At 35.0% G+C, this 23982-nt stretch overlaps 1 protein-coding gene across 2 annotated transcripts in view; it reads right to left on the bottom strand.

Annotated features, from left to right (window-relative positions):
- The window catches only part of atad2b (ATPase family AAA domain containing 2B), a 94567-nt gene that overhangs the window by 40655 nt on the left and 29930 nt on the right, over positions 1-23982 (bottom strand). For both annotated transcript variants that reach the window (XM_048207639.1, XM_048207640.1), the window contains exons 23-24: positions 19123-19245; positions 12126-12245 (exon numbers count right to left, since the gene is read on the bottom strand). In XM_048207639.1, the coding sequence (XP_048063596.1) occupies positions 12126-12245; positions 19123-19245 (243 nt within the window). The remainder of the gene's footprint in view (positions 1-12125; positions 12246-19122; positions 19246-23982) is intronic.

Below are 23982 nucleotides of genomic sequence, written 5' to 3'. Positions count from 1 at the left end.
TCTTTACTTTGATTGCAATCCTCAACCATCAAAACTTTCATAGCAAGAAGCTGGTTTGCTTTATCCAGCCGAGAAACATTGTTTGCATATCATCTGGCCACAGATGATAAAGAGTTCATGTTTTAAAGCGAAACAGACACTGGAATGAATAATTCTCTGCCATCTCTTATATAATCAGCATGGACTTTAAGAACTGCGTGACGTAAATTACGTTATGACGCAATTTCACATGCTTCCATATTTTTTTCTGCGTTAAATGCATTCAATTATTTTAATGCGTTTAGGATTTTGAATTAATCACATGCGTTAACATGTTAATGTTGACAGCCCTAATTATTATAATATATATATATATATGTTTTATATATATAAAACACATATATACACATATATATGCACGCACACACGCACAGGAAAAAAAAGTGTTGAATAACCCCTCTATATATAGTAAAGCAAGAATAGATGTACTTTAGAACCTTTCAGGTTGTGTTTTGGTGAAGAATGAACCATTGCATCATTTTCAGGAGTTCTTTGTCATGGATGAGTGTCTGTAGATTGTAGTGCAATGTTAGTTAATGCTGTGTGAAGGACACTACAATTCTTGAAGGAAAGTTGAACGTTCAAGTGGGGTCAGCTGAGATGACGTCTTGTGTGGACAATTTTCTTTTCTACAGTTGGACCTTAAGTGAGGACAACGTTTGCAACAAATATGCCTCTTATATGTATTGTAAAAACATTAAAGTAATGGGTTTCATTTTGTATTTAGCACATTCCAAATAAGTTGTAAATTGACGCACAACATTATAACCTTAACATCTGCAAATTTGATGTCAAAGAATGTGCATACATATATTAATAAAATTCATTTTAACAGTTAGCCTAGAGGTATTATGCAACATTAACCTCCTCATATAATATTTCACAGGTTCTCAACAGTAAAAATGGATCTGTACTTGCATCACTTAGATCTTCACTCAACCGGTTGAAAATTGTTTATGATATAATAAGACAAAAATCATGTAGTCTAATTGCCATCATCTTGAATTTGGATCGCAGCATCCATTTCAACTACTAGCTGTCAATATCACATCCTGCACCTTTAAGAAAAACAAGTCTGCTGTAATGTTTAATGTGCGCTCGAGTACTCGATGGCTTACGACAGCGGTGACTAGTGGTTCAAGAACCACTAACCCTAGTATGTGTATATAAGTATATGAGTTCAAGACATGTACGTACACAGATATATCTACATATACGTATGCCAGTATACTCCAAAAAGTTCACAAGTTAGCTAAATGTGCATTTACAGACTTTTTCTTCAGGGAAACATTAAGCTGCAAAAAATTCTTCATAGATATAATAACTTTTATTTTTAATAACATGAAATACTTCACTAAATCTAAAGTATAGTTTCAAAACTAAGTGAATCATTTAGATGAATTCCACGCATGAACCTGGGAGCTTGAAATGATCATTCTAGAGCCCTGAATACTCAAGTCTTTTACTTTGAGACACTGCATTTCCATAATTAAGTCAATTAGTGCTCATATTAGGGAAAGAAACTAAACTCTAAAGGAGAGCACAGACCCTCTTCCATGCGCAATTTGGGGCCAGCAAGATTTCCCTGGACAAAGCGGGGAGCCCCAACGCAATATAAGTTATATATTATTCAGGCCATAGGCTGTAACACAAATCAAAAGAAGAGTTGCTTAAAATAAATGTTGTCTTTGTGGTGGGATCTGTTTTTCGTTGAGCTCATTAAATTGCTTATCTAAATGAATTAGCCAGTGCATGATGAGAGAAATGGCAACAGTAGACTTAACTCTAAATTATACAAAAGTTATTTGTGCAGAAACCACAGCAGAACTGCACAATGAAGCCTCAGCTGACTTTAAATAGCACAAATGGCTGTGTCTGCGACTCTAAAGGGCGTCAACAAAAGTTATTTGTGGTTTAATGATTGTGGCAAGTTGCCTAGTTGGATCAACATCATCCTGACAGATTAATAAAATTTCATAATTCATCAGATGGCTCCCTGACGTAGCTCTGCAATTTTCGATTTTCAGCTTTAAATTGCTCATCTACTAAAGATCAAAAGGGAAATTTGCAAGAACACAATCTTGGGGCTTAACACATGCTTAGAAATGACCAGACAGATATCTCATTAAATGAGTCAAACAAAATGGATGCTACACATCACAAACATGAATTTCTTTCTTAGAAATCACTATATCCAGATAATAGAGTCTGAAGTCCTGACATATTTGATCGACTTTTTACTGCATGTACAGAAAGCCACATGGAAAGAGCATTTAATCTTTGCAAAGGTTTAAGTGTCCTGCTACAGAGTCTGTGTGTGACAAAAGAAAAAAATGATAGGGCAACTTGCCTTCAAGATTTGAACATTTGATTGCTGTACGGTGAAAATGCCACATCTGTGGAATGTGAGTTCATACAGATCACTCTTTTATAAATGATTGTGCTACATTAGGCAATGTAGGCAGATAACTGATATAAACACAGAACTCAATAACAGTATTTAACACTTCAGAGTCAGACACTACTCGTTCAAACACACATGCTTGACTGATTCAGTTAAAGACACTGAAAAATGGTCAAATACTAACAAGTTTGGTAATGATACCGAATAAATGTATAATTATATCAAAAAAATCTTGCCATTGAATGGCATTTCTAATCCTTGTTATTACTCTAAAATGCTTTTTGCATGAAGGTAATGACAGTATTTTGGGACAACAGCTGTACAATTAGTACCCAGATACCAAATTAATTTAAAAATATTATTTCAGTTATAATTCAAAAGTTACAAGCAGCAATTTAACAATTTGTGTCAGTTTATTAGAGAGAAAAAGTTAAAAGTTCATGTAGGGATGTTCGAGTCCAGGTTTTTTGGCTCTTATGGTGGGAGTCAACGGGATCAACTCCTCGACTCCATTTACTTTACATCAAAACAGGGTCAGGAATAATACAAGATTGCAGTCGTTATTTACACGGCTCAATGACGTGACAGATCATTTTTTTGTCCAAAGGCCTTAATAATAATAAAAAACAAAGATATGACATCCAAAGTATGTAAGGTAGTACAACTAGATCACGTTTTGATTTTATTGAATCCAAAAGGTTTTAATTATATTTTGCTACATATAAAGGTACTTTAAAGATTTTGAAAAGGTCATTCGGTTTAACCGTCCAAAGGCCAATTCAGCCATTTCATTTGTGATTAAAATGTAATAAATGTATTTATTTTTTATTCTGCCATAATTTTATAACATCATATATCAACATAGCACAAAAAGGTATTAAAATTATGTGTAGAAGTCGTTGCTGTGATTAAAGTGAATAAAATATGTTAAAATGTAATAAGTAAGCAATAAGGTATGAGTGTCACAGTTCCCTTTGTTCATGGACTCCATTTCCCATCATCCTCCCTGTGTCATCACCTGCACCCACTTCCTCTTCATCTCCCCATCATCACTCATCATCTGCACACCCTTTATAATGGACTCACTCCCTGCACTCCCTTGTCTGTTCTTATTGTTAAGTTAGTGTGCTTTGGTTGTGTTCTACTCCTTTCATTGAATAAATACCCCACGTTGTGGAAGTCTGTGTATGCCTCATCTCTGCCACAACCTCAGCCGTAACAATGAGAGGCTGTGCTGTATCGTGAATAAGTCAAGTGGAGCTTTGCTGGCATCTAATGGGAAAAATTTGGTACTGCGCCCAAACAAAATCTTACTGAAAGCTAATTTTTTGAGATATCAACCTCAAATTTGGAAAACAGCTTATTTAGATTTATGGCTTTGATTTTTTAGCAGTTTTTGAGTTCAAAATGTTTTATTAAATGTATTTTATATAAAAATTTTATTAAATCATTTTAATAAATCATTTTAATAAATCATTTTCATAAACTTAAACATCTATAATTTTTTTCCAATTTTTTTAACTTTTGATTTTTTACTTCAACAAAAATTGGCCTAGGGTCTTCTTTAAAATTAAAGATTTTAATTCAACATTCAATTTTTTATGATATTTTTGTCCTCCCTGGACTTCAGAGTAAAATTTTTTAAATTGATGCACAATGGTAAAAGAAAAAATAAAATAAATAAATATAAATATATATAAATATATATATATATATATATATATATATATATATATATATATATATATATATATATAAATAAATAATGTCCCCATGCCCCACATTTGTAGGATTTCAAAAGTACTTAAATCTTCCATATAGACTTCTTCCAAAGTTTAACTTGATAATATTTGAAAATCACTCTAAAAAAAACTTGTAAATCCTTGGGCAACCAATGAAATGCAAATGTTCTTTCATTCAATACAGCAAACACAATTTGTGCACAAGACAATGACAGTTTAATATAAAACAATGTTTCACATTTATCCCCAGCAATGATTTTCTACGAGGGAAGTTAAACGCAGCCTTGGGCACAAATTAGTTGCTTGCCATTTAGCAAACACTGCAAAGCGACTTCCAGCACACTAATTGCAGGGCCAGTCCCGCTGGAGCAATCTGGGGTTAAGTGCTTTACTCACGGGCACAGTTATTCCACAGTGACTACAAGAGTCCAGTTACTACTGAAGTCTCAATCTGCAACCTTTGTGTTGGTTTACTACATACTTTAACATTACAATTCAAGCACCTCTATGTATTTACCAGTGGAGCATAATGCCAGGTTTTAATATCATCATATTAGCTGGTCTTATTCAGTAAGATTAAATGACACTCATAATAAGTGAATCTATGGGCCTTACCATGAAAATAAAAAAATAAATAAATGCTCGTCCTCTCATAGCTTATTATTCTAAATATTATAAGTATGAATGTAACTATAATAAGTCTTTTAATGCACTATTTAATGAAATAGATTATGTACAGAACATCAGTGCTCATTATGTATTTTCATGCTTTAAAAATTTTTTCCTAAATATCTGAAAGTAAACGGGAGAATGAGACATCTGCAAAAGTTAAAGACCAAGAGCTAAAAAACATTGCAATATTACTTTTACATCTGCTCTGAATCTGAACTTTAAAAATTACTCCCTACCAGTATCAAGTGTTCAGTATGTTCAACAGTGAAGCTTCTACAATTTTCACTGAGCCGTTGCCAAGCTAAAAAGACCAGTTTTTTCAAAACCATCTGTTTGAATACACACCAAACTCCAGACTGTGCAGTTCAGGCAGGGTATGGTTGAAAAAGGAAAAAGCAAAAAAAAAAAAAAAAACGCTGTCTTGCTTTTGATCACCACATATTGTCATGATAAGTACAACACTTAGGCTATGACAAAGTTCCAAGTGAGTGCTAAATTCTGACAAGGACACAGTCACATCAGACAGCAGGACATCCCAGCGATAAAAACATATTTGAACTTCTCCAGCTCAGGAGAGCATCTGTTGGACTGCGGTTGCGGCTTCCTGAATGTGCTATGCATGTCTGAACACTGTTAGTGTGTATAAAACGTGTTTTCCATTTGTGTGAGCTTTACCCAAATACATCTTCATATAAACTGAGAAAACACGTCCCATTTTCTATGATGTTGATGTCAAAGGCTGTGCGTTAAAGACAAATTAGACAAATGTCATCATGGACAGGTTGTGTGACATCTTTCTCATTCTTAATAACCATTCAAGAAATAAAAGACCCAGAATACTTTAAATGTGATGTGTTAGGTATAGGAAATCAAAACGGTTGAATATATTATTTCCTATTTATTCACAATTATGTACAAAACATAAATAATTATATTAACATTTTTGCATATTGTTGGGTTTCTGTAGTTAATGGGAATATTAACATTTTGATGTTTAGTTGTACAAAAACAACAACAAAAAAAACTTGGTACTGTATTGGGTCACCACTTGATGTTCAAAGTAAAATCTGGGTCCTGAAGCAAAACCAGTTGAAAGCCACTGATTTAGAGCATGGGCAACGGTTCACAACCTTCGGCATCAGATAACAGTGAGGATAAGCAAGAAAAGCGAGCAGCTCTAGACAGCCTCAGGGATTAAATATCCCTTCTGCTATCCCATAAAAGACCTTGATAATAGAACTGCTTAGTTTTGCCGTCTCCATGAGTTTGTGCTGGGCGGCTGACTCATCACCGGGACAATAGCGGACCACAGCGGAAACATGTCTCTCTTTGTTCTTGTCTGTGATCTTCATTGTTGGTACAAGACTGCTGAGGCTTCTGAATCTGATGGTTCATTTGTCATCTCTCCAGTCATATTGCTTTGGGTACTAACATTTACACCTACAAATTCAATTATTTTAAATATAGGACATCTAGTTTCACAGGAGCACGCAGTATTACCACAAGGTTTTATCCCCAAAAGTCTGTCAAGAACATGTCCAGGACATATTTCACACTAAATTCTAGAGCGAAAAATATCTATCTATATATATTATATAACGTTACATTTGTTCGTTACATACCTCGGGTTTAAAGTATTTTTCTTTTAATAAACAGTGGTTTACTGAACAAACTATGTCTGTCTTTGAATGGCGCCAACATACAATGCAGTAAATGCTGCTGTTGTAATTGAGGGAAGAGATTTGAATTCCTTACACTTTTTTTAGAACAAAGTTAGAATTATTGTACTCCCATTCTTATCCGCTCCATCTGTTTGACGCACATGCACACACTAGCACTCGTTCACTGAAGTTAAATGTAGACTCCCTTCCTGTCAGAATATTCCTTTATGTGAAAATGGAAATATTTCCATAGTAAGTAAACATTTATAGGTAAGTATACAACCGTAAGATGCAAGTTGAGGAAAATGTATCTTAAACACATTAAACAACACACAAATCTGACTGTAAGGCGAACTATGTAGGTTTATGATTTAGTCTGAAGCTAATATATAACATAATATTAGTCTTAAAACAAAGCACTTATCGTGTCCTTCATAATTTTTCTTTTCATATGTGTTTGCAACATCAAAATATACCAATATAAACAATATTTTCCCATCCCAGGGGGAAACACTTTGACATTATGTTCCGCATGAGCAACGGTTAACACATGCATACAATTGGGGGACACACCAAAACTTTTCAGTATGATTGTGTACCCCTAATATATATGAACTGGTTGATCCAGAGCAAGAGACCAAAAAAAAAAACTTATTTTGGTTGATTTCTCCAATAAGTTATTGTTTAATATTTAATGCTATTTAATGCTTAATTGTCATAAAAATAATGTCACCATGCAAAAAAAAAAAAAAAGATTTCTCAATACAGACTATAATTTAATACTTTGAGGTGAAATATGACTCTGACATGACTTCAGGAGACCTGGAATATGCTGACTTCAATATAGCATCTTCTCACAAATACCCAGAAGTTCCTAGCGTCATATAGACCTGCCATGATCATGTAGAAGATTTGAAGGAAGACACAATGTTAAACAGGCATCTATTTCCTTGCCATCCTCTCACTGTTTTTGTTGCTGCCAGTTCACTATGACTCAAGGACAAAGGTACAAAATGTATCAATAGGCAAGCATTTAGATTGAATTTAAGAATAACTTAAAGCACAAAAAAAAGAGAGATGATCCTTGGATCAATTTTCTTTTCAGATTAAATTGTCAACTGAGCCCAGAATCAGTAAATACCATCAAGCCAGATAAAAGGAGGAGAAAAACACTACTAATGGCTTTTTCTGACAGCATCAAAGATAAAACTAATCACTAGAGGGATAAGGCTAATTTAAGGAATCTTTTCCTCAAATTAGTGTTTGTTGTTGGGCAAAACAGATGGAAAGTAGATGAAATGCTTAACAACCTCTTAGGAGCTGAAAGCTTGAGCTTGTGCTCACTCACCTCATGTTCACAAGCAAGAAATATAACACAGGCAGACAGGACCGTGCCCATCTCATCCTGAGGTGTTTATTGCACCTAACAGCCACCTTCTCATCTCTCAAGGATGTAATCATTCTATGTGTTTCTTTTCCTTTGAGCTGTTATACAGTACGGTTCTAGACAGAGACCGTAAGATAATCAGAGAAACATACGACATCTTGTGGCAAGATGAGGAAGTGCAGGACAGAAATATGAAAAGAGTTTGGTGCCATTACATACTATATTTAAATGTTCAAAAAATGTTAAATGCTTAGACATAATTTTTAAACCAATGAACTACTTTAAATCTGTGTATAACTAGAGAAATGTATAAAACATTTAGGGTAGGTAAAAATGTCTTTAAAAATATAGTAAAACAGTAATATTGTGAAATATTATTACAATTTAACTGTTTTCTATGTGTATTATAAGTTAAAATGTAATTTATTCCTGTGCTGAATTTTCAGCATCATTACTCCAGTCTTCAGTGTCACATGATCCTTCAGAAATCATTCTAATATGCTGATTTGCTGCTCAAGAAACATTTCTTTGTTGAAAACTGTTACATTTTCTTTTTCAGGATTCTTCGATAAATGCAAAGTTCAAAAGCACAGCATTTGTTTGAAATGGAAATCTTTTTTAAAACATTAAAGATCTCTTGCACTTTTGAATAATTTAATGCATCCTTGCTGAATAAAAGTATTAATTTCTTTCAAAAAGTATCTTACTGACCTCAAACTTTTGAATGGTACTCACTTGACAATGCACACTCAATCATTTCTAATAAATTAAATCCAAACTCAAAACGAGCTAAAAAAAAAAATATATAACCATGCAGACGAAACAAGCGAGTAAAAGGCTGTAATATAATCACAGATCTGATACTATATACTAAAGAACCAACCACAATATTATGATTTGCATCATGATCCAGATATCTATAATACAATATCAAGTCTGGGTTGATTCCTGAATAAAAGATTAACACCCAAAAAACACAATCTAAAAATAAACAACCAATGACCGATCCTTTCTGTAGCAAGTTTACACTAGTCAAAATGAGATCCACTATATTTGAGATAGCTGCTAATTAATCTCCCAAAGTGAATGTGGAAGCATCCCACGACCACGAGTGCAACCAGAGGGCATTCCTCTGATGCTGGGAAATGTTCTGTTCTGGGAGACGCTGCGGCGTTACGGTCGCAACACCTGCGTAAATCCTGGCTGATTCACTCTCGTGCATATCAATAGCAGAGGGACTACAGGACAACACTGATTGGACATGTTTGTACATTGTCTGAAAACAAGAAATAGTTTCTAACTGACAAGTAGAAAATAAATATATACACACAGAATTTCCAATTACTTTTCAATGACCTTTTAAAACTGTTTGACCATGGAAATCAAACTTTAGAAGGTTTTCAACAACCACAGGAAACATGTAGGGTGTTATGAGAGATTGTTTACTGACAAACATCATGTCAGTTGTTGTTTTTTTGGTACTCTAAATCGATTACTTGAGAAAGTTATAGCTAAACATTTATTAGACAGCAAACTTACTGCAAACTTACTGAACAAAAAGCTTTTGTGCTGTGTTTCCAGAACAGCCTTCCAGACAGATGCCAAACTGTTAAATGAACTTAAATTAACTTATAAAAGCCATAGTGGAAACAAACAAGCTGCATTAAGGCAATAAAGTATCTACTATATTTGACAATGAAGCACAAAAACAACTGGAGAGAGTTTTGCTTTCATTCAGGTATGCAAATGTTTTTTGCAAAACTGATGAGATTACACATGGCACTCACAAAAATGAGTCCTATCTGTAAGCAAATTCATTAGGAGTTTGATAAACAATGAGAAAACAATAGAGGAATCTCAAACCATTCAATAGATAGTGTGAAATCATGGTAAAATGAATTTTATGGGGCAGTAAAAAATATTTTATTATATAATTATTTCTGCTGGAAATTCATAAATATTGGAAATAATGCTGGAAATAAATAAACATTTACATATAGTAAAATCATCTCATTTTTTGGTTTGCGTCAATTGAGTTCCATATATAAATAATACATTTAATAATTAAATTCCCCTCACAATACTGTATTGGTAATCTCATGTCAAGAATTAGTAAAATATTTCACATTGATATTTCAAGGGGGAAAAAAAAAAATGTAAAAAAAAAAACATTCAAACTATTTTACATATATTAAAATAATCTTTGCAAAAAATGCAAAAAAAAAAAAAAGTTTATGCACCCATAAAGTTAATAATAAATACATTTCCCCTCACAATACAGTATTGATTATCTCATGTCAATTTTTTTTTTTTTAATTTTCACATTAATATTTTAAAGTATTTTAGCACATTACTGTTAGTATTTTAAAGGTGCCATCAAATGAAAAACTGAATTGGCATAGTCAAATAACAAGAGTTCAGTACATGGGAATGACATACAGTGAGTCTCAAACTCCATTGTTTCCTCCTTCTTATATAAATCTCATTTGTTTAAAAGACCTCCGAAGAACAGGCGAATCTCAACATAACACAGACTGATTCGTAACAGTCGGGGTGTACGCCCCAATATTTGAATATGCCAGCCCATGTTCCCAACATTATGAAAGGCATTAGGCAAGGGCAGGCAGTAATGTCTGGATCTGCACAGGTGAATCAACAGACTAGGTAAGCAAGCAAGAACAATAGCGAAAATGGCAGATGGAGCAATAATAACTGACATGATCCATGATATCATGATATTTTTAGTGATATTTGTAAATTGTCTTTCTAAATGTTTCGTTAGCATGTTGCTAATGTACTGTTAAATGTGGTTAAAGTTACCATCGTTTCTTACTGTATTCACGGAGACAAGAGCCGTCGCTATTTTCATTTTTAAACACTTGCAGTCTGTATAATGCATAAACACAACTTCATTCTTTATAAATCTCTCCAACAGTGTAGCATTAGCCTTTAGCCACGGAGCACAGCCTCAAATTCATTCAGAATCAAATGTAAACAATATAACAGTATACAATACTCACATAATCCGACGCATGCATGCCGCATGCATGACAAACACTTTGTAAAGATCCATTTGAGGGTTATATTAGCTGTGTAAACTTTGTTTATGCACTGTTCAAGGCAAGCGCGAGCTCCGTGGGTGTGGAGCACGAGAATTAAAGGGCCAGTAGCCCTGAATCGGCTCATTTATAATGATGCCCCAAAATAGGCAGTTAAAAAAATGAATTAAAAAAAAAATCTATGGGGTATTTTGAGCTGAAACTTCACAGATACATTCAGGGGACACCTTAGACTTATATTACATCTTTTTAAAAAAAGTTCTAGGGCACCTTTAAAGTATTGTTCCATATTTCAGAGTAGGGCTGGGCAATGTATCGAATGCTTTTGTCACGCGCATTTCTTCAGTAAAGCCGGTTCCCTGATTACCGCTAAATCGCCATCACCTGCTTTCAAATGGAGCGGCATTTAATAGACAGAGCCGTAGATCACTGATAAGCCACACAATATCGCGTTCAATATCGACGGCGATACATATCGATATTGAACGCGATACTATTTCAGAGTAAAACAGAATATTTAATAAGAAATAATAGAGGGTGGGGCTTGACTTTAGTGCACCTCCTCCTCAATTTTGATTTCACGTGAAGAAAAAATAAAATTATAAATATTAAAATCATTTTTACATATATTAAAATAATGTTGTCTTTTGGTTTGTATCCATCAAGTTCCATAAAAAAAAAAAAAAAAAAAAAAAAAATTAGATGAAATAAGAACATTAATATGTAAAGTATTATTTAAATGGCATAACCTCAATCAGCTGACATTTATTCAGTCGCATAGTATATAACGTCATGCCATCTGGCTCTACTTACTAACAATCTATTATAACAAATGTTTTAAGTGACATGGGGGCTTCAGGCACCTACGGACTTCTACCAGGAGCACAGTGACCCCTCAATGGCCTTCTGATTGAGGTTCAAGACAGCCAGCAGTTTAACGGCAGAGTACCCGTCGACAATCACACTGTCCCTTGTGAAAACTCCTTTCACAGGCAGAGCTGTTAGCAGAAGTGTCGGACCACGTAAGGCTCGTTTCAGCACACCGAGTCAAAGTACAGCTTGTTCGATCACCTGGAAATAGTCTAGCCTAAGAGCTGCCACACAGAGAGCAGAGACCTTGACAATCTCTATTGTTGGCTGTTGTGTTCTGCATGTACTCACTGCTGCAGTGCTTGTCCACTCCATCACACTGAGAACTGCTTAATCCCGCCTCCTCTCCCACGGGCTTCCTGGTTGCCACGGCGCTCGGAGCGATGGGCGGCTGCGGTGTGGTCTGAGAGGCTGGGAGAGCCAAAAAACACAAGTTACTACAGAGACCCCAAATGAACCCATCTGACAATGTGCTTGCCAAGAAAGATGTAAAACCTAATCTGCATGTTTTCTTCTTCCTTGCAACATACATACTGTGAAGAATAGTTTGTACTGTGTTGTAATTTTCCAGTGACATTGCAAGGCAATTATATTTATTGTTAAAAACGCCAAGCATATCGGGTTTATTTTTCTAACAGTACTCTACTTGTGAAAAAAAATATGCTCTTAATTATTTTCTAAAAAACATTTAATTTATTTTGGATTACAGCACAAAAATATATAAAATCCAATTGTTTAATTGAGCATTTTGGAAAATATTTCAAGCATCACACTATTTTCCCCTGACAGTATAAATGGGTCCTGTATGCATAAAAATATATGGCTGCCTTCAGAGGAGATTTTAGAAAGATGGTCGCTCGCAAGGGGATCATTATCATGTTCTAAGGAATCAAATTTTCGCCTGCCAAATGCTAAAATGAAAAAAAAAAAAAAAAAACCCATAGACGTGCATTTGAAAAGGGGCTTCAAGTTGGGATTCTAGAAACTAGAAAATCATAAAGACTTAGTATTGGGCTTTATCACACTGTTGAGACCTCATTAAATCAAGTTTTGTGACTTTTAGACTATGTCTGTCAGCTTTAAGGGTAATCTACAGTATATGTTAGTACTCCTAAAACATGAAAAAATTCACTTCAGCAAATAATTTTACAGTCTCTGGAAAAAGGGAATAAAAAATATTGATGACTCATCCTGCTCTTTTTATCCAATCAAATGCACACTAGATTGATAATGCCCCGCCTCCCTCCTAATACCACCTACCTCTGGTTAACAAAAGTAGTAAATCATTTTAGATTTGAAGTAAATTAAAGGTTACTATAATATTATACTACAAAAAAAAAAAAAAGACAAGCCTGATCCTAATCAACACACAGGAAAGAAAACTGCCTTCGTCAAGCCATTTCATGGTGGTTATTAATTCAGATGCGGCCCAACTTCAAACTTAAGCACCCCAATACCGATACCCATACGTTATCCACTGCACCATATAAAATATTCAACAGCACTTCTCTAGAGCAGGTCATTTTTTACCCCACCGTATTCGTTCAACACTGAACCGGCGCAAAATGAAAAGGAACCGAGGTGCGGCCCAGAGGGGGGCCGTGCAAGATTTTCGTTAGAGCAGACACAAAATGAACGAATTACAGGAATCTGAGCTAAATCATTCTGAGAGAAAGTCCCCTGGTGATTAAAGGGTGGTCGGGGAGCTCGTCGCCAAGACTCTTGCAGCAGCCTTTAATGCGAATAATCTTTTTTTCCTGGAAAATGTTGCCTTTTTTTCTTTAAAATGAACAGTGCAACATTATGTGCCTTTAAGTATTAAACCCCTAATATAAATGTTAGTGCTGATGGGTGTTAAACAAGGTGCTGGCGTGCATACTAAAATCTAGGGCTGAAACCAAATTTGCATATTATTCTAAATAATACCCCATAATTGTAAGTCTCTTAAGGACTGGTAAATTAATTATTCATATACATTTATTAATTTGTTTATTTATTTGCATACTTAAGCCATGTAGAAATAAATAATAAATATTTTTTACAGTATATACATACTTATAAACAAACAATACATGTATTTACTATTATACTATATTTACATACACATTTATAGTATATATACAGCACTGTGCAAAAGTCTTAGGCCACCATTAGATGTTGTTTTAGTATAGTATATGTTATATAATTATTGTCTCTTTATTAGAATATAACCAGAACATACAAGAAATTTGTAGGCAGTATTAAAAAAACAGAAGAAAAATAAAAAGGATAAAAATGACTTCTATAGGCTAACGTGGTAAGTATTTAGTGACCTCCCCTTACACTTGAGCAATAGCAGAAAACAGGCTCTCAAAACCTAAATGGAATGGAAAAGTACTTGAAGACCAAGAAAACTTTCAAAATATGATGAGAAGTTTCTCAGATTTTCATCTTTGAAAAACTGGAAGAACTAAACACACTAAATACTGATTTTTTGCTTAAAGAAGCCATTTTGTTCTGATTTTTTTGTACATTTGTTCTGATTTTTTTGTACATTGTGTACATATTTCCAGTATTTTCTGTTTGTATCAAAATAAAGACCAAAAATAAATATGGTCGTTAAAACAATGCTAAACAACAAAAGCTAGTGGTGGGCTAAGACTTTTGCACAGTTATATATATGATAGATAGATAGATAGATAGATAGATAGACAGACAGACAGACAGACAGACAGACAGACAGACGGACGGATGGACGGATGGACGGATGGACGGATAGACAGATAGACAGATAGACAGACAGACAGACAGACAGATAGATAGATAGATAGATGGACGGACGGACGGACGGACGGACGGACGGACGGACGGATGGACGGATGGACGGATGGACAGATGGATAGATAGATAGATAGATAGATAGATAGATAGATAGATAGATGGACAGATGGATAGATGGACAGATGGATAGATAGATAGATAGATAGATAGATAGATAGACAGACAGATAGATAGACAGATAGATAGACAGACAGACAGACAGACAGACAGACAGACAGACAGACAGACAGACAGATAGACGGACGGATGGACGGATGGACGGATAGACAGATAGACAGATAGACAGACAGACAGACAGACAGATAGATAGATAGATAGATGGACGGACGGACGGACGGACGGACGGACGGACGGACGGACGGACGGACGGACGGACGGACGGACGGACGGATGGACGGATGGACAGATGGACAGATGGACAGATGGATAGATAGATAGATAGATAGATAGATGGACAGATGGATAGATGGATAGATGGATAGATAGATAGATAGATAGATAGATAGATAGATAGATAGATAGATAGATAGATAGATAGACAGACAGACAGACAGACAGACAGATAGATAGATAGATAGATAGATGGATGGATAGATGGACAGACAGATAGATAGATAGATAGATAGATAGATAGATAGATAGATAGATAGATAGATAGATAGATAGATAGATAGATAGATAGATAGATAGATAGATAGATAGATAGACAGACAAACAGACAGATAAACAGACAGATAAACAGACAGACAGACAGAAGTTTTGGGACGCCTGCCTTTACGTGCACATGAACTTTAATGACATCCCATTCTTAATCCGTAGAGTTTAATATGGAGTTGGCCCACCCTTTGCAGCTTTACAGCCTCAACTCTTCTGTGTTTATGGGAATTTTTGACCATTCTTCTAGAGGCGCATTTGTTGGTCAGGCACTGATGTTGTCGAGAAGGCCTGGCTCACAGTCTCCACTCTAATTAATCCTAAAGGTGTTCTATCAGGTTGAGGTCAGGACTCTGTGCAGGCCAGTCAAGTTCCTCCACACCAAACTCGCTCATCCATGTTTTTATGGACCTTGCTTTGTGCACTGGTGCGCAGTTATGTTGGAACAGGAAGGGGCCATCCCCAAACTGTTCCCACAAAGTTGGGAGCATGAAATTGTCCAAAATGTCTTGGTGTGCTGAAGCATTAAGAGTTCCTTTCACTGGAACTAAGGGGCCAAGCCCAACCCCTGAAAAACAACCCCACACCATAATCCCCCCTCCACCAAACACTTGGCACAATGGATGTCCATAGGACTGCCAGACAGAGAAGCGTGATTCGTCACTCCAGAGAACATGTCTCCACTGCTCTTAGAATCCAGTGGCGGCGTGCTTTACACCACTGCATTCGACGCTTTGCATTGCACTTGGTGATGTAAGGCTTGGATGCAGCTGCTTGGCCATGGAAACCCATTCCATGAAGCTCTCCATGCACTGTTCTTGAGATAATCTGATGGCCACACGATGTTTGGAGGTCTGTAGCTATTGACTTTGCAGAAAGTTGGCGACTACTGTGCACTGTGCACCTCAGCATGTGCTGACCCCGCTCTGTGATTTTACGTGGCCTACCACTTCGTGGCTAATGTTGCTGTTGTTCCCAAATTGCTTCCACTTTGTTATGATACCACTAACAGTTGACCGTGGAATATTTAGTAGTGAGGAAATTTCACGAATGGACTTATTGCAGAGGTAGCAACCGATCAAGCTTGAATTCACTGAGCTCCTGAGAGCGATCCATTCTTTCACAAATGTGTGTAGAAGCAGTTTCATTTCATTTCATTTAATTTCATTAAAAATACAGTAAAAAACAGTAATATTGTGAAATATTATTACAATTTAAAATAACTGTGTACTATTTAAATATATTTGACAAAGTAATTTATTCCTGTGATGCAAAGCTGGATTTTCAGCATCGTTACTCCAGTCTTCAGTGTCACATGATCCTTCAGAAATCATTTAAATATGCTGATTTGCTGCTCAATAAACATTTATGATTATTTTCAATGTTGAAAACAGTTGTGTACTTTTTTTTTTTCAGGATTCCTTGATGAATAGAAAGTTCAAAAGAACAGCATTTATCTGAAATTCAAAGCTTCTGTAGCATTATACACTACCGTTCAAAAGTTTGGGGTCAGTAAGAATTTTTCTTTTTATTTTTTTGAAAAGAAATGAAAGAAATGAATACTTTTATTCAGCAAGGATGCATTAAATCAATCAAAAGTGGCAGTAAAGACATTTATAATGTTACAAAAGATTAGATTTCAGATAAACGCTGTTCTTTTGAACTTTCTATTCATCAAATAATCCTGAAAAAAAATATTGTACACAAATATTTTGTACAATTGTACACATTAAAAGTTTCTTGAGCAGCAGATCAGCATTTTAGAATGATTTCTGAAGGATCATGTGACACTGAAGACTGGAGTAATGATGCTGAAAATTCAGCTTTGCATCACAGGAATAAATTACTTTGTGAAATATATTCAAATAGAAAACAGTTATTTTAAATTGTAACATTTGACAAAGTAATTTATTCCTGTGATGCAAAGCTGGATTTTCAGCATCGTTACTCCAGTCTTCAGTGTCACTGGACAGTGTCACATATTTCACAATATTACTGTTTTTTACTGTATTTTTAATTAAATAAATGTAGCCTTGGTGAGCAGACGAAACTTCTTTTAAAAACATTAAAAATCTTAGTGGTTCCAAACTTTTGAACTGTACTATATATATATATATATATATATATATATATATATATATATATATATATATATATATATATATATATATATATATATATATATATATATATATAAAGGGGTGTAAATCGGACAGTTCATCATGATTTGATACAATATCGATTCTCATAGCCAGCGATACGATATTTTCCGATACCTCACAAATTTCTGCAATACGATTATGATACGATTTGATTCAAGAGTACATCTATCAATATTTCGATATTATGATAGTATGTACCTATTTTACACAACCAGTTACATTTACACAATACAGTTACACAACTGCAACCAAAATATATAACATAAACAATTATTTCAAAATTTCACATCCTGCACCCTGATTCAGAGATCCACAAATAAAAAATTCACACAGTAATGTATTGACAGCTTATGACATGACAACAGTCAGAAAGTATTTTAGGCTATATATTGTGTATATTGTATATGGCCTATATTCTATAAAATTCAAAGGATTTTTTTAAAAAATGTATAGCGCAGCTTTTAAATGAAGCAACAACATATTATAGGTAGGACAGAACAAGACAGGCTATTAATATTCTTCCACCATGCAAAAGTATTGTAAAGGTTCCAATATAGAGCAGCACAAAGCACTTATGCACATCCTATGTGCAGAATGATGCGCTTCAAGCAACACAGTGACAGCGCGCAGCGCTCCTACGCAGCAGTTTATTGAGCATTTTCTTTTAACAGTTTTACATTTTAGTTCACTGTGTGTGTGAAGCACTTTATTCTACAGTGTTGTGATCTAACAGACACTGTTTGAGATGTGTGCGCACTGCTTTTTGCAAGGCTTTATACACGAGCAAATTATAAACTTTCATGAAGATTCAGCTCTGGCTCGATCAGGACAGTGACAGTTCCATCTACTGTCCCGAGAATCTTTCACAAGTTCTGAAAGGTAATTTAAACCAGAATGCACGCATTGGCGATAATGGATAGACTGACGTGAAAATATGGAGAGTGTTAAAACGAAGGTGCCTTTTAAATATATAAATAGCCACAGGTATCGATTTTTTACATGTTGCATCGATGCATCGTATCGTTTGACGTTAGATCGATGTATTGATCTATATCGATGTATTGTTACACCCCTAAAATATATATATATATATATATATATATATATATATATATATATATATATATATATATATATATATATATATATATATATATATATATATATATATATATATATATATATGTGTGTGTGTGTGCGCGCGTGTGTGTAAATAAATGAATTAAATAAAAACAAGCAAAAATTTGCTACATGGCTTATTACAGACCTTAAATACAAGTGTAAACGTGCAGCTGTAGGTAATGACAATAAACTAGTCTATATTATTGCATTCATCCAAAACTTTGGCTACATAAGAATTCGGATTCTGATGGTTGACTGGTATTTAAAACTGTTCCCAATCAAGTGAATGCTAAATGCAGCACTGCATGGAGAATAAGAAGAGATTTCAGAACAAAAGGTCTAGATTCTAAATCAACCTAAAATGGAAGCATTAAAAACAGTAAGTAACTGCAAATGTTAATGTGTGCATATGTTTTGGGCAAGAGAATTGGTTTGTGACAGTTTTCTGATACAGTGCATAATGTGTGAACTAAGATTCAGTCTAGCTCAAAGAAACCCTGGGCTAAGGACAGCCTGAAGTGTTGCATCACCTCTCTTCCTGCGGGACTCCTTGATCTCCTCACACATGCGGTCAAACTCAGGATCCAGTTCAGAGGCGATCATGGCGTGCGCAGTATCCTTCAGACTGCAGGCCCTGTGGCGGATGATTTTATCTGTGAGCAAGCACAATGGAAGACGGTAAGGCCACAGGCAATGAAAAATTAATTCGGGTGGATGAAGAAAGAGCAATGTTGCTGAAGACTGACAGCAAGATTTCTGGGTATTAAAGCTGCACAATTAATTGAATAAATAATCAAGACTACAAATACAGCAACCGCAATTAGCTAATTGTGAAAAATGACAATTACAACACAACAGAACTCAAGCACACCCATTATAATCAACAAGGTGTAGACGCCAGGTAAATAAGCTGTATAATTTATTCCAAATATGAGTACAAGTTGTTTTTAATGTAAATTCCATTCATAGTTTATCTTGATAGATTTATAAAGTCATACACATCTGAAGGGGTCTTCACTCAAAGCAAAAAATATGCCATACATTTGCTGTAGCATGAAGTTATTTTCAAAAAGAGTTGATGATTTCTGATAACATGAACAGCCGCATACATTGCCAATGACACTTTTTGCAAATGTAAACTGCAGCAACCACAAATAGGAGCGTAGACATTAACGAAAATAAGGTAAGATGGTGACATTAACGATACCTTGTAAATAAATAAATACATTTTCTACTTGGCTTATTACAGGCCTAAAATACAAGTCGAAACGTGCAGCTATAGGTGGCGTCAATGAACTAACCTACATCCATCAAGAAATTTGGTTACAAACAGTATGTATAGATTTTAATCAGGGTAGCACCATATTAAATTTTTAACAGGAATGAAAACGAGGCTGTGAGGGAAAGACGTACAGTGCATTCAATGGACTGTTTAGCAACATACTGATTGTTCAGCCGACGAAATATCTTTCCAAAAATAACGTTTGAAAGGTTTGCATGTTGTGAGAATTAAAAAGTGAAAATTACACAATTTAGGACTACACTGCCCTGTTTCTATATTTGACATGCTGCAAAGCTACTCAACTCACATTATTTTGACCATCTGACTGAAATAAAAGAGTTTTAATTACAAATAAGCACAACCATTTCAGTGTTCATTTCTTTTTCCCAGACAGATTTAAAAAAAATAAATAAATAAATAAACAAAGATTTTGAAACCAACAAGAACAAGAAAAGAACCTCAGAGGCACATCAAAACAAAAGAAATAAAATTTGGTGCTGTAATCAGGCAATGGCTCTCTGTAATCTACTGAGATACGGCCGAGAACCTTAAAGCATCAGCTTTTTTTATTTGAAAAAAAATACTTCTGAGGCAGGAGCGCTCCACGGGCAGTCAATCAAAGCATCTTTGTTTACAAAAACACACTCGTGTGAGAACGGGGATTACTGTGTTTTCTCAAAGTTCTCAAAGCAACCATTTGCATTCTATCCTCTTTCCTCACTCTCTCTATCGTTAAATCAAGCAGGTTTTAAACACGTAGGGAGGAAAAGTGTGTGTGTGTGAGAAAAGAGAGCATGCTACTGGGTAGTCCTCATTACTCCAGGACAGGCTGGAGGTCAGGATCTGGCAAAGTTTGCCTCTTAATTGGAAGATGGGCCTAATTAAGCCATCTAGAGCGAGTGAGAGAGCACTCTTTACTCCAGTCAAGGATATAAAGGCAGGCTGAGAGGAAGAGAGTGTAAACACACTTATTTTGACTTTCAAAGAACTGTCAAAAGATCTGACTGCTGGTGCCAAAATTGACAAATGAACAAATGGACCTGAGAGAAATTGAATCAGCGATGCTCAATCCATCTCCTTGAGATCTTCCTTCCTACAAAATATATGCTATGTTTGGAATAGAATAGAAAGTAGGAACTGTGTATCATTTTTAACCATTGTCATGCAATGTGCTAAAAATGACAATAAAGTTGACTTGGGGCCCAATCATACACCCAGTGCAATGCGGCGCCAGGCATGATGCAAGTGTTTTTTGCTAGTTTCAGCCCGACGCAGTTGTCATTTTCATGTCATGTGCCATGTTTAAATAGCAAATGCATTTGTGCGCCCATGGGCACGAGGTGAAAACGAGGTGTGTTCAGGTGCATTGTTGGCACATTACTATTTTGAGGCAACTGAAATAGACTGAGCCATTGACCAACTGAAACCTGGTCTAAAATCAAATGGCGCAATATTTGTTTTGTTATTTAAAGGGCGCGTTAGTAATATGCCTCTATATGCGGGTGCAAAACGCACATACACTGATTATTACACACACAGTGACACGCAGCAGCACACAAACATGCCAAATATTAAAAATAAGAGGATTACAAAATGTAAAAGATTATTATTGTGTGCATAAAGATAAAAATGCTTTGGTGGAATCCGGCTTGTCCCGTAGATGGTCTGCTCGCGCACTTGAACCTCACGCACGAGCAGATCCGTTTCCTCAATAGAGAAGCGTTCAGTTTTTCCGCTCGCAAATTCCACCATGTAAATAGTGACACCACCATGGCGTAAGCGCAACTGGCTTTTAAAGGGAATGGGAGATGATTGGTTTATTGCACGTTACGCCCAAAACACAACCATTACTCATTAAGAGAATAGGGACAACCCTTTTAGGCCGCGCGCGCCGACCATGTTTCCTGTTCTTAAACTAGCAAAAGTGGATTCGGACATGCCCTATGCACACTTGCGCCATGTGCTTAAGACCATGCACTTAGATCATTAAAATAGGGCCCTTTGACTTTGAGAATACTAATTTACTACTTATTAAGTACTGCATTTTATCATCTATATAAAAAAAATAAAACCAAGAAAATAGTATGTTAAATACAACGGATTAAAGAAAAACATTTTAAACAGTAGTAGGTTACACTGTTGCCACATGACCTCAAAGCACTGCAGGTTTAATTCAGCGAGTGGCACCTAGTAATCTTACACACAAAATTATTTAATTAAAGATGTGCAACTATTTTTAACTTGACTCAATTTTAAAAACACAGCTCATGGTTATATGCTCAAAAAACAGTGCAAAATGAGATGCAATGTCAAAAGACATCCATTTGAATGTGAAACTGTTTTAACGGCAACGGTGTAAACGGGATACATTTTCCGAAACATTTTTCAAGGGGGTATATATATATACATATACGTATATATATATATATATATATATATATATATATATATATATATATATATATATATATATATATATATATATATATATATATATATATATATATACATACATACATACATACATACATACATACATACATATATATATATATATATATATATATATATATATATATATATATATACATACATATACATATATATATATATATATATATATATATATATATATATATATATATATATCCCTATTTTTAGTAAATTACATATATAATAATATAATTATATATGTGTGTATTTATGTATATCCATTAGATAAACAATTTTATGTGTGACTATATATATAGTTATATAGATATATATTTGTATGTATACTGTTTATAAATACATATATACTATTTATGTTTATATTATTTTATATGAATTATACATTTTATATGAATCACTTATAAATTGTATATGCGTATAGATATATACATATATACATACATATACACACACTTGCATTTACAATGTTTCATATATAATTCACCATCCCCAGCTAAGTACATACTTTCAGTATAATCTATGTGAACTGGGATGCAGTCTTGAAAGTTTAAGCAGTTGGTTTAGAACAGGGCTGGAAGGAAACTCAGCAGGGAGGCTGATGTCCAGGGGCAGGATTAGGCAGCTCTGAATTTAATCATTTGAATTAGAAGAACCTTAAAACGTGCATACGAAGATGCGATTTTGAAACTTCAGCTGGGTTACGATTTCAAAGCACACATTTTCTAGGAATCTGACTTTCAAACTACTACTATGAGACTCTCTCTTGAATAAAAGCAGGTTTCCATACTCTATTTGGATCTTCACTGCATTTCAAGGACAGAAATGATGCTCACAAAAAAAATAAAAATAAATAAAACATCAACAACAGCAGCAGCGAATGTGAACAAAAACATTACCTATATAGCGAAGGACAGGACACCTTAGATTTCAAGTGAAATGTTCATGCTTCACTTGTGAGAGTAATGCTTAACAAATGGAATTTTGACAGCTCCTAAATCCCATATTCCCCTGCTCTAAATGGACTAGAAGCCTCTTTATGTTTCCTTATTAAAGTAACTAATTGCGTTTTGTCTCATTCCTTCAGTGGCTCCTCTGTGGACGCTGCATTTAAACAAATGACCCACGTTCTCCCAGCAAATGGGCTACCATGATTTATTCATAGGTACCGGCTGCATTTAGCCAACAACCTTCAATGGCTGACCAATTAATCCAGACGTTTGGGAGTTAAATCCTGACAAAAAAGTCTCAAGTGTTGTGCAGAAGTAGCCAGCTAGCAGACTTGCAACAACATGAACAGAAACCAAAGCATAATATATGACCGTCTTACCTCACTTTGCTCAAAAACAAAACAGTGATGTGGTACTCAGATGATAGTTTGCACAGGCAAAATAGGCAAAATAAATATTGCACATTCACTCAATGCTTTAGTGCAAAAGAGCGTCAACTTACATAAATTGGTATTTCAGGCACTGTTTCCATGGCTCATTTCATACTGGTTTAGTTTATATTCACTGTACTATGTACATATATGGCACGTCCATAAACACCAATAAATATCTGACATGATTTTCTACACTGCAAAATGTCTCAACTGACCGACCGTATGGCCAGAGAATAGAAAGAAGTCCATTAAAGCGATGAATGGGTTTTATGGAGA

Source organism: Megalobrama amblycephala, linkage group LG11 (assembly GCF_018812025.1).
Source record: "Megalobrama amblycephala isolate DHTTF-2021 linkage group LG11, ASM1881202v1, whole genome shotgun sequence".
Lineage (NCBI taxonomy): Eukaryota > Metazoa > Chordata > Actinopteri > Cypriniformes > Xenocyprididae > Megalobrama > Megalobrama amblycephala.
Note: the sequence above shows the minus strand (reverse complement) of the source record. Positions and strands in the feature narration are given on the sequence as shown.